The sequence below is a fragment of the Salvelinus namaycush genome, chromosome 10 (assembly GCF_016432855.1).
Source record: "Salvelinus namaycush isolate Seneca chromosome 10, SaNama_1.0, whole genome shotgun sequence".
Classification (NCBI taxonomy): Eukaryota; Metazoa; Chordata; class Actinopteri; order Salmoniformes; family Salmonidae; genus Salvelinus; species Salvelinus namaycush.
Window position 1 is genome coordinate 16668766 of NC_052316.1, and position 16479 is coordinate 16685244.

At 44.8% G+C, this 16479-nt stretch overlaps 1 protein-coding gene across 1 annotated transcript; it reads left to right on the top strand.

Moving 5' to 3' along the window:
* The first annotated feature begins 12648 nt into the window (after positions 1-12648).
* Positions 12649-15805, top strand: LOC120055190 (hydroxysteroid 11-beta-dehydrogenase 1-like protein). The gene is made up of 6 exons (XM_039003111.1): positions 12649-12664; positions 12976-13106; positions 13851-14054; positions 14265-14358; positions 14788-14953; positions 15121-15805. Exons 1-6 carry the CDS (start codon positions 12649-12651, stop codon positions 15296-15298), a joined length of 789 nt encoding a protein of 262 aa, XP_038859039.1. The 3' UTR covers positions 15299-15805.
* Positions 15806-16479: the final 674 nt, after the last annotated feature.

The following is a 16479-nucleotide window of genomic DNA, read 5'->3' on the forward strand; positions in this document are numbered from 1 at the left end:
GACACAATCTAACAATTAACTTGATTCATACATTTTTAAAGTACTAATTCTCTGTGGCCCATAATGAATGTTCCCACTGTTTCTACTCATGTAGATCCAGGGTCGTGCACATACCTTTCAGGGGGAAAGTGCTCAAACTGAAAAAAGTTAATAAAAAATTACTTTATTATATGAATTATCTTCTAACTCAATATATAGTGCATTTGGAAAGTATTCAGACCCCTTGACTTTTTCAACATTTTGTTACTTTACAGCCTAATTCTAAAATGTATTAAGCTTGTTTTTTCCCTCATCATTCTACACACAGTACCCTATAATGACAAAGCAACAACAGGTTTTTCCCATTCTTCTCTGCGGATACTCTCAAACTCTGTCAGGTTGGATGGGGAGCGTTGATGCACAGCTATTTTCAGGTCTCTCTAGAGATGTTCGATCGGGTTCAAGTCCAGGCTCTGGCTGGGCCATTCAAGGACATTCAGAGTCTTGTCCCGAAGCCACTCCTGCGTTGTCTTGGCTGTGTGCTTTGGGTCGTTGTCCTGTTGGAAGTTGAACCTTTGCCCCAGTCTGAGGTCATGAGAGCTCTGGAGCAGGTTTTCATCAAGGATCTCTCTGTACTTTGCTCCGTTCATCTGTCCCTTGATCCTGACTGGTCTCCCAGTCCCTGCCGCTGCAAAACAGGTGGTGCCAGGTTTCCTCCAGACGTGACGCTTGGCATTCAGGCCAAAGAGTTCAATCTTGGTTTCATCTGACCAGAGAATCTTGTTTCTCATGGTCTGAGAGTTCTTTAGGTGCCTTTTGGCAAACTCCAAGTGGGCTGTCATGTGCCTTTTACTGAGGAGTAGCTTCCACCTGGCCACTCTACAATAAAGGCCTGATTGGTGGAGTGCTGCAGAGATGGTTGTCCAGAGCAACTCTGGAGCTCTGTCAGAGTGACTTGGTCACCTCCCTGACCAAGGCCCTTCTCCCCCGATTGCTCAGTTTGGCCAGGCGGACAGCTCTAGAAAGGGTCTTGGTGCTTCCAAACTTCTTCCATTTAAGAATGATGAAGGCCACTGTGTTCTTGGGGACCTTCAATGATGCAGACATTTTTTGGTACCCTTCCCCAGATCTGTGCCTCGACACAATCCTGTCTCGAGCTCTACGGACAATTTCTTCGACCTCATGGCTTGGTTTTTGCTCTGACCTGCACTATCAACTGTGGGACCTTATATAGACAGGTGTGTGCCTTTCCAAATAATGTCCAATCAATTGAATTTACCACAAGTGGACTCCAATCAAGTTGTAGAACCATCTCAAGGATGATCAATGAAAACTGGATGCACCTGAGCTCAATTTCAAGTCTCATAGCAAAAGGTCTGAGTACTTATGTAAATAAGGTGTTTATGCTTTTTATTCTTATTACATTTGCAAAAATGTCTAAAAACCTGTTTTGGCTTTGTCATTATGGGGTATTGTGTGTACATTGATGAGGGGAAAAACATATTTAATCCATTTTAGAATAAGCCTGTAATGCAACAAAATAGTGGGGGAAAATCTAATTAGCATGATATGTTACATTTGCTGTACATAAGACAGGTTACTTAAGGCAAAAAATAGACTCTTATGGGACTCCCAATCACAGACGGATGTGATGCCGCCTTGGTCCAGAACTCTTTAAGCACTAAGCATGAATAGACATGTTTTCCACCCAATCAAAGAATCAGAGAATGAATCTAGTACTGAAAGAATAAGCTACAGCTAGCTATAACTGCAGTGCATACAATGTGGAGAGTAGTTGACTGAAAGAGACAGAAAGACAATAGTTGAAGAGTTTTTTTTACCTGGTCACAGACAGCTGATTAATCAATCAATCAATCAAATGTATTTATGAAGCCCTTTTTACATCAGCCAATGTCACAAAGTGCTATACAGAAACCCAGCCTATAACCCCAAATAGCAAGCAATGCAGATGTAGAAGCAGTACATGGCCAAGATGTTCAAACATTCATAGATAACCAGCAGAGTCAAATAATAATAATCACAGAGGTTGTAGAGGGTGCAACAGGTCAGCACCTCAGGAGTAAATGTCAGTTGGCTTTTCATAGCCGATCATTCAGAGTTAGAGACAGCAGCTGCGGTAGAGAGAGAGAGTTGAAAACAGCAGGTCCGGGACAAGGTAGCGGGTTCCATAGCCGCAGGCAGAACAATTGAAACTGAAGCAGCAGCATGACCAGGTGGACTGGGGACAGCAAGGAGTCATCAGGCCAGGTAGTCCTGCGGCATGGTCCTAGGGCTCAGGTCCTCCGAGAGAAGAGAGAAAGAGAGAATTAGAGAGAGAGAGAATTAGAGGGAGCATACTTAAATTCACACAGGACACCGGATAAGACAGGATAAATACTCCAGGTATAACAGACTGACCCTAGCCCCCCGACACATAAACTATTGCAGCATAAATACTGGTGGCTGAGACAGGAGGGGTCGGGAGACACTGTGGCCCCATCCGACGATAACCCCGGACAGGGCCAACCAGGCAGAATATAACCCCACCCACTTTGCCAAAGCACAGCCCCCACACCACTAGAGGGATATCTTCAAACCACCAACTACCCTGAGACAAGGCCGAGTATAGCCCACAAAGATCTCCCCCACGGCACGAACCCGAGTGGGGCAAAACCCGGACAAAGATCACGTAAGTGACTCAACCCACTCAAGTAACGCACCCCTCCTAGGGACAGCATGGAAGAGCACCAGTAAGCCAGTGACTCAGCCCCCGAAATAGGGTTAGAGGCAGAGAATGCCAGTGGAGAGAGGGGAACTGGCCAGGCAGAGACAGCAAGGGCGGTTCGTTGCTCTGTCGTGGCTGAATCAGCCTTTCCGTTCACCTTCACACCCCTGGGCCATACTACACTCAATCATAGGACCTACTGAAGAGATGAGTCTTCAATAAAGACTTAAAGGTTGAGACCGAGTCTGCGTCTCTCACTTGGATAGGCAGACCATTCCATAAAAATGGAGCTCTATAGGAGAAAGCCCTGCTTCCAGCTGTTTGCTTAGAAATTCTATGGACAATAAGGAGGCCTGCGTCTTGTGACCGTAGCGTACGTGTAGGTATGTACGGCAGGACCAAATCGGAAAGATAGGGAGGAGCAAGTCCATGTAATACTTTGTAGGTTAGCAGTAAAACCTTGAAATCAGCCCTAGCCTTAACAAGAAGCCAGTGTAGAGAAGCTAGTACTGGAGTATTATGATCACATTTTTTGGTTCTAGTCAAGATTCTAGCAGCTGTGTTTAGCACTAACTGAAGTTTACTTAGTGCTTTATCCTGGTAGCCGGAAAGTAGACCATTGCAATAGTCTAATCTAGAAGTGACAAATGCATGGATTAATTTTTCCGCATCATTTTTCGACAGAAAGTTTCAGATTTTTGCAATTTTACGTAGATGGAAAAAAGCTGTCCTTGAAACAGTCTTGATATGTTCGTCAAAAGAGAGATCAGGGTCCAGAGTAACGCCGAGGTCCTTCACAGTTTTATTTGAGACGACTGTAGATCAAGATTATTTGTCAGATCCAACAGAAGATCTCTTTGTTTCTTGGGACCTAGAACTAGCATCTCTGTTTTGTCTGAGTTTAAAAGTAAAACATTTGCCGCCATCCACTTCCTTATGTCTGAAATACAGGTATCCAGGGAGGGCAATTTTGGGGCTTCACCATGTTTCATCAAAATGTACAGCTGTGTATCGTCCGCATAGCAGTGAAAGTTAGCATTATGTTTCCGAATGACATCACCAAGAGGTAAAATATATAGTGAAAACAATAGTGGTCCTGAAACGGAACCTTGAGGAACACCGACATTTACAGTTGATTTCTCAGAGGACAAAACATCCACAGAGAGAAACTAATATCTTTCCGACAGGTAAGACCTAAACCAGGCCAGAACTTGTCCGTGTAGACCAGTTTGGGTTTCCAATCTCTCCAAAAGAATGTGGTGATTGATGGTATCAAAAGCATCACCAAGGTCTAGGAGCACAAGGACAGATGCAGAGCCTTGATCTGACGCCATTAAAAGGTAATTTACCACCTTCATGAGTGCAGTCTCAGGGCTATGATGAGGTCTAAAACCAGACTGAAGCGTTTCGAATACATTGTTTGTCTTCAGGAAGGCAGCAACTGCTTTTTCACACATTTTTGAGAGGAATGGGAGATTCGATATAGGTCGATTAGTTTAAAAAATATTTTCTGGGTCAAGGTTTGGCTTTTTCAAGAGAGGCTTTATTACTGCCACTTTTAGTGAATTTGGTACACAGCCGGTGGATAGGGAGCCATTTATTATGTTCAACATAGGAGGGCCAAGCACAGGAAGCAGCTCTTTAAGTAGTTTAGTTGGAATAGGGTCCAGTATGCAGCTTGAAGGTGTCAAGAGATATAGTATTACAAAACTTGAGTGTCTCCCTTGATCCTAGGTCCTGGCAGTGTTGTGCAGACTCAGGACAACTGATCTTTGGAGAAATATGCAGATTTAAAGAGGAGTCCATAATTTGCTTTCTAATGATCATAATCTTTTCGTCAATGAAGTTCATGAATGTATCACTGCTGAAGTGAAAGCCATCCTCTCTTGGAGAATGCTGCTTTTTAGTTAGCTTTGCAACAGTATCAAAAATAAATGTTGTATCGCTCTTATTCTCCTCAATTAAGTTGGAAAAATAGGATGATCGAGCAATGAGAGCTCTTCGATACCGCACGGTACTGTCTTTCCAAGCTAATCGGAAGACTTCCAGTTTGGTGTACCGCCATTTACATTCCAATTTTGTGGAAGCTTGCTTCAGGGCTCGGGTATCTGTATACCAGGGAGCTAATTTCTTATGACAAATGTTTTTAGTTTTTAGGGTTGCGACTGCATCTAGAGTATTACGCAAGGTTAAATTTAGTTCCTCAGTTAGATCCACAATATTTATTCCATGGGACAAAACTAGGTCCAGAGTATGACTGTGGCAGTGAGTAGGTCCGGAGACATGTTGGACAAAACCCACTGAGTCGATGAAAGCCTTTTGGAGTGTGTCTGTGGACTTTTCCATTTGAATATTAAAGTCACCAAAAATGTGAATATTATCGCCCATAACTACAAGGTCCGATAAGAATTCAGGGAACTCAGTGAGCAACGCTGTATACGTCCCAGGAGGCCTGTAAACAGTAGCTCTAAAAAGTGATTGAGTAGGCTGCATAGATTTCATGACTAGAAGCTCAAAAGACAAAAACGCAGTCATTTTTGGGGGGGTAAATGGAAATTTGGTATCGTAAATGTTAACAACACCTCCACCTTTGCGGGATGTGCGGGGGATATGGTCACTAGTGTAACCAGGAGGAGAGGCCTCGTTTAACACAGTAAATTCATCAGGCTTAAGCCATGTTTCAGTCAGGCCAATCACATCAAGATTATGATCAGTGATTAGTTAATTGACTATAACTGCCTTGGAAGTGAGGGATCTAACGTTAAGTAGACCTATTTTGAGACGTGAGATATCACAATCTCTTTGGATAATGACAGGAATGGAGGAGGTCTTTATTCCAGTGAGATTGCTAAAGCGAGCACCGCCATGTTTAGTTTTGCCAAACCTAGATCGAGGCACAGACACGGTCTCAATAGGGTTAGCTGAGCTGACTACGCTGACTGTGCTAATGTCAGACCCCACTATTCTGGCAGGCTTGCTAACAGCCTGCTGCCTGGCCCACACCCTATTTCATTGTGGAGCTAGAGGAGTTAGAGCCCTGTCTATACTCATAGATAAGATGAGAGCACCCCTCCAGCCAGGATGGAGTCCGTCACTCCTCAGCAGGCCAGGCTTGGTCCTATTTGTGGGTGAGTCCCAGAAAGAGGGCCAATTATCTACAAATTCTATCTTTTGGGAGGGGCAGAAAACAGTTTTCAACCAGTGATTGAGTTGTGAGACTGCTGTAGAGCTCATCACTCCCCCTAACTGGGAGGGTGCCAGAGACAATTACTCGATGCCGACACATCTTTCTAGCTGATTTACATGCTGAAGCAATGTTGCGCTTGGTGACCTCTGACTGTTTCATCCTAACATCGCTGGTGCCGACGTGGATAACAATATTCCTATACTCTCTACACTCGCCAGTTTTAGCCTTAGCCAGCACCATCCTCAGATTAGCCTTAACGTCAGTAGCCCTGCCCCCTGGTAAACAGCGTATGATCGCTGGATGATTCGCCAATGACTAGGGTTTTCAATTTGTCAGAGCCAATGGTGGGAGGCTTCGGCATCTCAGACCCCGTAACGGGTGGAGGAGAGACCAGAGAAGGTTTGGCCTCTGACTCCGACTCGTTGCTTAATGTTGGTTTCTGTTGGCTGAATGAGCGACACCGGTTGAGTATTCCTACAGCATTTCCTTACAGAAGTGTGAGGGGATTTATACTACTATCTGTGCTTGTTGGTGGCAAAGACGCTGTTTCATCCTTTCCTACACTTAAATTACCCTTGCCTAACGATTGCGTCTGAAGCTGGGCTTGCAGCACGGCTATCCTCACTATGCGATCGTTCTCCTGTATAATATGAGTGCAGCGACTGCAATTAGAAGGCACAATGTTAATGTTACTACTTAGCTTCGGCTGGTGGAGGTCCTGTAGAGCCATGTCCAGATAAAGCGTCCAAGTAATTAAAAAGTAAAAACTGTAAAGTTGGCAGGTAGCAAAGTAACGTTGGCAACACATAAACAAGTCCACAAGTTGTGACAGGAAATGACAATGCTGTTGTGCACTGAAGTCCACAAGCGAAGGGAAGCACAGACTAGCACTGACTGGAATATGTTCCGGGATTCCTCCGATGGAATTAAGGAGTAAACCACATCAGTCATTGGCTTCATCAATAACTGCATCGATGACGTCATCCCCACGGTGATCGTACGTACATACCCCAAACAGAAGCCATGGATCACAGGCAACATCCGCACTGAGCTAAAGGCTAGAGCTGACAATTTAAAGTAGCAGAATTGTAACCCGGAAGCTTATAAGACATCCCGCTATGCCCTCCGACGAACCATCAAACAGGCAAAGCGTCAATAAAGGACTAAGATCGAATCATACTCAACCGGTTCTGATGCTCGTCGGATGTGGCAGGGCTTGCAAACCATTACAGACTACAAAGTGAAGCACAGCCGAGAGCTGCCCATTGACACGAGCCTACCAGATGAGCTAAACTAATTCTATGCTCGCTTCGATGCAAATAACACTGAAACATGCATGAGAGCACCAGCTGTTCTGGAAGACCGCGTGATCACGCTCTCCGCAGCCGATGTGAGTAAGACCTGAAAACAGGTCAACATTCACAAGGCCGCAGGGCCAGACAGATTACCAGGACATGTACTGCGAGCACGCGCTGACAACTGGCAAGCGTCTTCACTGACATTTTCAACCTCTCCCTGTCCGAGTAAACATGTTTTATGCAGACCACCATAGTGCCTGTGCCCAAGAACACTAAGGTAACCTGCCTAAACGACTACCGACCCGTGACACTCACGTCTGTAGCCTTGTGCTTCGAAAGGCTGGTCATGGCTTACATCAACACCATTATCCCAGAAGCCCTGAAACCCACCCCAACAGATCCACAGATGATGCAATCTCTATTGCACTCCACACTGCCCTTTCCCACCTGGACAAAAGGAACACCTATGTGAGAATGCTGTTCATTGATTACAGCTCAGTGTTCAACACCATAGTGCCCTCAAAGCTCATCAATAAGCTAAGGATCCTGGGACTAAACACCTCCCTCTGCAACTGGATCCTGGACTTCCTGACGGGCCGCCCCCAGGTGGTAAGGGTACGTAACAACACATCCGCCACGCTGATCCTCAACACAGGGGCCCCTCAGGGGTGCGTGCTCAGTCCCCTCCTGTACTCCCTGTTCACTCATGACTGCATGGCCAGGCACGACTCCAACACCATCATTAAGTTTGCCGATGACACAACAGTGGTAGGCCTAGTCACCGACAACGACGAGACAGCCTATAGGGAGGTCAGAGACCTGGCCGTGTGGTGCCAAGACAACAACCTTTCCCTCAACATGATCAAGACAAAGGAGATGATTATGGACTACAGGAAAAAGAGGACCGAGCATGCCACTATTCTCATCGACGGGGCTGCTGTGGAGCAGGTTGAGAGCTTCAAGTTCCTTGGTGTTCACATCACCAACAAACTAACATAGTCCAAGCACATCAAGACAGTCGTGAAGAGGGCATGACAAAACCTATTCCCCCTCAGGAGACTGAAAAGATTTGGCATGGGTCCTCAGATCCTCAAAAGGTTCTACAGCTGCACCACCGAGAGCATCCTGACTGGTTGCATTGCTGCCTGGTATGGCAACTGCTCGGCCTACGACCGCAAGGCACTTACAGAGGGTAGTGCAAACGGCCCAGTACATCACTGGGGCCAAGCTTCCTGCCATCCAGGACCTCTATACTCGGCGGTGTCAGAGGAAGGACCTAAAAATTGACTCCATCCACCCTAGTCATAGACTGTTCTCTCTGCTACCGCACGGCAAGTGGCACCGGAGCACCAAGTCTAGGTCCAAGAGGCTTCTAAAAAGCTTCTACCCCCAAGCCATAAGACTCCTGCACACCTAATCAAAGGGCTACCTAGACTATTTGCATTGCCCCCCCCCGTCTTTTACACCGCTGCTACTCTCTGTTGTTATCATCTATGCATAGCACTTTAAGAACTCTACCTACATGTACATATTACCTCAACTAACCAGTGCCCCCTCACATTGACTCTGTACTGGTAACCCCCGTATATAGTCTCGCTATTGTTATTTTACTGCTGCTCTTTAATTACTTGTTACTTTTATTTCTTAATCTTTTTTTAACTGCATTGTTGGTTAGGGGCTCGTAAGTAAGCATTTCACTGTTGTATTTGGAGCATTTGACTAATACCATTTGATTTCATTTTGACTTGATTTGCTCAATCTACACACAATACCCCATAATACCAAATCGAAAACAGGGTTTTAGACATTTTTGCGAAGTTCTAAAATAAAATAAAACAGGAATACCTTATTTACATACGTTTTCAGACCCTTTGCTATGAGACTCGAAATTGAGCTCAGGTGCTTCCTGTTTTCATTGATCATCCTGGAGATGTTTCTACAACTTGATTGGAGTCCACATGTGGTGAATTCAATTGATTGGACATGATTTGGAAAGGCACACACCTGTCTATATAAGGTCCCACAGTTGACATTGCATGTCAGAGCAAAAACCAAGCCCTGAGGCTCCGAGACAGGATTGTGTCGAGGCACAGATCAGGGGAAGGGTACCAAGAAATGTCTGCAGCATTGAAGGTTGCCAAGAACACAGTGGCCTCCATCATTCTTAAATGGAAGATGTTTGGAACCACCTAGACTCTTCCTAGAGCTGGCCGCCCGGCAAAACTGAGCAATCAGGGGGGAAGGGCCTTGGTCGGAGAAGTGACCAAGAAACCGATGGTCACTCTGACAGAGCTCCAGAGTACCTCTGTGGAGATGGGAGAACCTTCCAGAAGGACAACCATCTCTGCAGCACTCCACCAATCAGGCCTTTATGGTAGCCAGACGGAAGCCACTCCTCAGTAAAAGGCACATGACAGCCAGCTTGGAGTTTGCCAAAAGGCACCTAAAGGACTCTCAGACCATGAGAAACAAGATTCTCTGGTCTGATGAAACCAAGAAACTCTTTGACCTGAATGCCAAGCGCCACGTCTGGAGGAAACCTGTCACCATCACTACGGTGTTGCATGGTGGCAGTGTCATGCTGTGGGGATGTTTTTCAGTGGCAGGGACTGGGAGACTAGTCAGGATCGAGGAAAATATGAACGGAGCAAAGTACAGAGATCCTTGAATAAAATCTTCTCCAGAGTGCTCAGGATCTCAGACTGGCGAAGGTTCACCTTCCAGCAGGAAAATTACCATAGGCACATAGCCAAGACAACGCAGGAGTGACTTCGGGACAAGTTTCTGAATGTCCTTGAGCGGCCTAGCCAGAGCCCGGACTTGAACCCGATCGAACATCTCTGGAGAAACTTGAAAATGCTACCAAAGTTCTAAAACAATCGACCACTGCTACTCCAACTTCCGGGATGCCTTCAAGGCCCTCCTCCATCCTCCCTTTGGCAAACCTGATAATGACTCCATTTTGCTCCTCCCTTCCTATAGGCAGAAACTCAAACAGGAGGTACCCGTGCTAAGGACTATTCATCGCTGGTCTGACCAATTGGAATCCACGCTTCAAGATTGTTTTGATCACGCGGACCATTTAACCACTGTAAGGTGACTGGGAATATGGCCGAATGCAAACAGTGTAGTTATTCCCTCCATAAGGCAATCAAACATTCAAAACTGGAGTCACAACTGGAGTCACTGCTCAGACATGAGACGTACTGTATGTGGCAGGGTCTACAGACAATCACGGACTACAAAGGGAAAAGCAGCCACGTCGTAGACACCGACTTCTTAATTCCAGACAATCTAAACACCTTCTTTACCCGTTTGAGGATAACACAGTGCCACCAACGTGGGACTGTGGACTCTCCTTCTCCATGGCAGATGTGAGTAAGACATTTAAGCATGTTAACCCTCGCATGGCTCCCTAGCCGCGTCGTCAGAGCATGCGCAGACCAGCTGGCTGAAGTGTTTACGGACATATTCAATCTCTCCCTATCCCAGTCTGCTGACCCACATGCTTCAAGATGGCCACCATTGTTCCTGTTCCCAAGAAAGCAAAAGTAACTGTACTAAATGACTATTGCCCCGTAGCACTCACTTCTGTCATCATGAGGTGCTTTGAGAGACTAGTCAAGGATAATATCACTTCCACCTTATCTGACACCCTAGACCCACTTCAATTTGCTTACCGGCCCAATAGATCAACAGACGATGCAATCGCCATCGCACTGCACACTGCCCTATCCCATCTGGACAAGAGAAATACCTATGCAAGAATGCTGTTCATTGACCGGTAGCTGAGCATTCAACACCATAGTACCCTCCAAGCTCATCATTAACCTTGAGGCCCTGTGCAACTGGGTCCTGGACTTCCTGAGGGGCCGCCCCCCAGTTGGTGAAGGTAGGAAACAACACCTCCACAAAGTTGCGTGCTCAGCCCCCTCCTGTGCTCCCTGTTCACCCATGCCTGCATGGCCACACACGCCTCCAGATCAATCATCACGTTTGCAGACGACACAACAGTAGTAGACTTGATTACCAACAATGACGAGACTCTGGGAGTGTGGTGCAAGGAAAATAACCTCTCACTCAACGTGAACAAAACAAAGGAGATGATTGTGGACTTCAGGAAACAGCAAAGGGAGCACCCCCCTATCCACATCGACGGGACCAATGTGGAGAAGGTGGAAAGCTTCAAGTTCCTTGGCGTACACATCACTGACAAACTGAAATGATCCACCCACACAGACAGTGTGGTGATGAAGGCGCAACAGCACCTCGTCAACCTCAGGAGGCTGAAAAAATGTGGCATACCACCTAAAACCCTCACAAACTTTTACAGATGCACAATTGAGAGCATCCTGTCGGGCTGTATCACCACCTGGTACGGCAACTGCACCGGCCGCAAACCGCAGGGCTCTCCAGAGGGTGGTGCAGTCAGCCCAACGGGAGCAAACTACCTACCCTTCAGGACACCTACAGCACCCGATGTCACAGGAAGGCCAAAAAGTTCATAAAGGACAACAACCACCCGAACCACTGCCTGTTTACCCCGCTATCATCCAGAAGGCGAGGTCAGCACAGGTGCATCAAAGCTGGGACCAAGAGACTGAAAAAGGGCTTCTATCTCAAGGCCATCAGACTGTTAAATAGCCATCACTAGCACATTAGAGGCTGCTTTCCTATATACATAGACTTGAAATCTCTGGTAACTTTAATAATGGGACACTAGTCACTTTAATAATGTTTACATATTTTGCATTACTCATCTCATATGTATATACTGTATTCTATTCTATTCTACTGTATCTTAGTCTATGCCGCTCTGACATTGCTCGTCCAAATATTTATTTGTTCATAATTCAATTATTTTACTTATATTTGTGTGTATTGTGTGTATTGTTGTGAAGTTGTTAGATATTACTGCACTGTTTGAGCTACAGTAGAAACACAAGCATTGCGCTACACCCGCAATAACATCTGCTAAACTCGTGTATGTGCCCAATAAAATTGTATTTGATTTGAAAAAAAGCTGTGCAGCGACGCTCCCCATCCAACCTGACAGAGCTTGATAGGATCTGCAGAGAAGAATGGGAGAAACTCCCCAAATACAGGTGTGCCAAGCTTGTAGCATCATACCCCAAGAAAACTTGAGGCTGTAATAGCTGCCAAAGGTGCTTCAACAAAGTACTGAGTAAAGGGTCTGAATACTTATGTAAATAATGTAAATGTAATATTTAATGTATTTTTATAATTTTTTGCAAAAAAATCTATAACCTGTTTTTGCTTTGTCTTAATGGGGTATTGTGTGTAGATTGATGAGGGGGAAACTATTTAATCCATTATAGAATTAGGCTGTAACGTAACATAATGTGGAAAAAGTGAAGGGTCTGAATTATTTCCGAATGCACTGTATATATTATACCCCCAACCAAAACGGCACTTGGCAAGTGGGAGGGCAAAGAGGCATGGGCTGGGCACAGGGTGACTCCTATCTGTGCACGTGCCTGTAAAGATTCCACATTGTACATTATTACACACTAAGTCCTAGACAGACATAAAGATCCATATCGTCATGATAGTTAGATGCCAGGAATGTGTCCATCAGGTCTAGGATTCAGCACATACTTTACACCACATCAGTTGCACGTTTTCTTGATCGGCCTTACGTCGACATTAAACAGTCCCCATTCTATCCCCTTGTCTTGGTTTTTCCCTTTTGAATTGCATTTAGGCAAACTATAATGTAAGAAGTAATGACTACTGTAATGACTTTCAATATGGCTGGTTTTCAGAGTCGTTAAAGGGTGCCCGGGTCCTGGTGACTGGTGCCAGTGCGGGAATAGGTGAACAAATGGCATATCACCTCGCCGGCTTTGGTGCCCAGGTGGTTATTACAGCCAGGAGGGAAAAGGTTCTACAGCAGGTCAGTAACACTTCAATTAGGTGTTTTCATCAATGTCTATGTCTCTAGCCATTAGTTCTCCCACTTAACTCTATGACAATGCCCTCCAGTGGGTGGTGAAGACGGCCCAGTACATATACTCGAAACGGTGCCTGAGGAAGTCTTGCACCCTCATCATGGACCCCACACACCCCAGCCACGAGCTGCTCACTCTGGTACCGTCGGGTAGACGGTATCAGAGCATGAGGTCTGTTACCACTAGGCTCAGAGACAGTTTGTATCTACAAGCCATCAGTAGGCTGAACACTTGAACTGGACTGACCACCTGCACTGACTCTCCACTCCTTAGCACACATGCACTCACTCACGCACACATCCACACAGACATACACACACTATCATACACGTTCATGCTATGCACACATCACAACTGCTGCTACCAGACTCTTATTTACTATTGCTAATGCTACACAATTGAAACACTTGCCCCCAATTCCCCCCTTCCCTGATACGTGTAAATATTGGACTATAAATGTTGCCTTCCTATATTATACTTCTGCTAAACTGTTTATTCTATTCTCCTGAGCCATTTACTTTGTTTGTATTCTTATCTTTTATTATTTATTATTGCATTGTCGAGAACGAACCTGCAAGTAAGCATTTCATTGGACGGTATACCATGTGTATCCTGTACATACAGTACGTTAATAAAACGTGTTTTTCATGATTATGTTACCCTTATGCAAACATTCACTTGTATTGCAGGTAGCAGAGAAATGCCAGGTGTTGGGGGCCCCGAAAGCTCTATACATAGCAGCAGACATGGCCAATCCGTCTGACCCAGAGAGAGTGGTGAAGTTTGCTGTGGACAAGCTGGGAGGACTGGACTACCTGGTGCTGAATCACTTAGGATCCAGCCCATTCACTATGTGGGATGGAGATGTGGAACACACTAGATGGTTAATGCAGGTGGGGTAACTTAATCACAAGTACTGCTATATCACATATACCACTATGCTCTTATCCAGAGCACCTTACAGTGGTGAGCGCATACGTTTTCATACTGCCCCCCCCCCCCCCTTGGGAATCAACCCCCCAACCCTGGTGTTGCATGCGCCATGCTCTACCAATGGAGCCACACAGGACTAACTTTCTTCCTGCTTCATTTCTTTTTCACAGGTGAATTTCCTCAGCTATCTGCAGATGGCAAAGACAGCTCTGCCTACCCTTGAGCAGAGTAAGGGTTCCATTGTGGTCGTCTCCTCCTTGTTAGGTAAATGAGAGCTCTTCTCTCTACACAAAGTGTTCTAATGCTGCTTTTCGACTGTAACACCAGTGTTACACTAGTGTATACACCCTTATGTTATGCTAGTGAAATTGTGTTTCCATAGCCAGGGCTGAGTGAGGAGCAGAATCAACCATCTCTGCATCATCGAAACATTTACTTTATGAGAAGGTGTTGATGTCCACAGTTAGCCATTGTTATGTAAATGCCAGCTAAAAAGTACCGGTGGCCTGGCTTTGGCACCAAGTGAGAGCAGATCCACCGGAGACATGACCCAGTGAGACACGGGTGCCGGCCCGTGTAGATGGAAACAGAAAAGTCTGATGCTTTTGGGTAAAACACTGGAGTAAATCCTATATGGAAATGCACCATTAAGTGACCCTTAACCTATGATTGGCTAGTGTTTTGGTCCTTCAGGAAAAATGAGCAGTCCGTTTGTGGCTCCCTACACGTCCACCAAGTTTGCCCTGAACGGCTTCTTTGGGACGTTGCAGCATGAGCTTGCCATGCAGAGGAGCAACGTGTCCATCACCATCTGCATCCTGGGCCTGATAGATACAGACTCAGCTATGGAGAAAGTCAGGTGAGCTATTTTTGATACCAAGTTCAGTCAAGTTTAATATTACATTATGTAAACTTAAACCTGGAATACAGTCAATGATTTAATGATTGACCTGATTGATGGTTGTTACATGCAAATACAATTATCCTTGGACACGTTTCAAATAGTCACCTTTGTTTGTATTACAGGGGCATCACCAACATCCAAGCCTGGCCGGCCAGTGAGGCGGCTCTGCACATCATCACTTCTGGAGCCACGCAACAGACAGAGTCTTACTATCCCTGGTTCTGGTACTATGGCTGTCTCATCAGAGACTGGTCCCCCTACTTCAGGGACATGTCTTTACGTAACTTGTATAAATATTAACCATTTGCTTGAAATATACATTATGATAGAATCGCTTTTACATTTTTCCCTTTTTGTTTACACTTATTTGTTGATTTAAAAAAATGCTGTTACAGCCAACTTCTCTGACATTGATAATTTAAACACAGTTCTTTAAATGATAAACATTTCAGTATATATTAAGATTTTCATGTAAAACTGTGTTACTTGTTGGTCTTCTTCTTTGTATAATTGGTTGCTTTTCTGTGGTACATTTCTGCATGTTTCTGTCACAATTTGAACTTTGTCCAACACCTCTCTCATTGCTTTTGAATGATATCCACATGTAATCAACAGTACTGGGGAGTAGTGAACTACATACATGTAGGTCAACTAGTTATTTAATTACATTTTGCAGTAGCTTGGTGGGAGTTGAACGAAATTCAAATATTGGTAGTGTTTGTAGTAGTAAATAACTTTTTTTTGCCATGTAGCGATGTTGCTAACTACACACTACTGTTTTTGCAAAAATAAATAAAATATGGGTGAATTAGGCAAGAATTCTTTCTCAGCATCATACCTGCCCAATTCTCACTTGAAACCCTTTTTGTGTGCCTAATTCTCACTTTTTGTGTTTAATAGGCTATATTATCAATTCTTAACATCTGACTCTAGAGTGATCTGTTCTTGAAATTTGTAGTCTAGGACATTTCAGATTTACATATGATAATTTATCGCAAAGTAGTTTGGATGTAGTGATCTACTTTTTCAAAGTTCAGTAAACTATATTTTCTTAAGCTTAGCTTTAGTGTACCTTAACTTCTTCTAGTGTGAAGGAATTGGTAGCTTGGTAAACTATATTTTCAGAGTAGCTTCCCCAACACTGGTAATCAATAAGGGTAGGTTAAGGTTAATGTCAGGTAGTGTGTAGTACCTTTTTATAGCCTGATCAAGCAGACTGACTGCTGCACCCACGTTTAGTTTCTATGCGTCATAGCATGATCAGACTCCACCAGGATACCTTTTTTATTGCCTCAATGAACAATCCCCATGCCAACCACTCGAGGGCAGTGGCTGCTAAGAAATTAAGCAGAATTTAGACATGAGGCATTTTAGATTCAAACATGCTCATAGTAAATCTGGCATGATTTTTTTTAACCTCAAATCAAAGTTTATTGGTTTAGCAGATGTTATAGTGGGTGCAAATGCTTGTGTTACTAGGT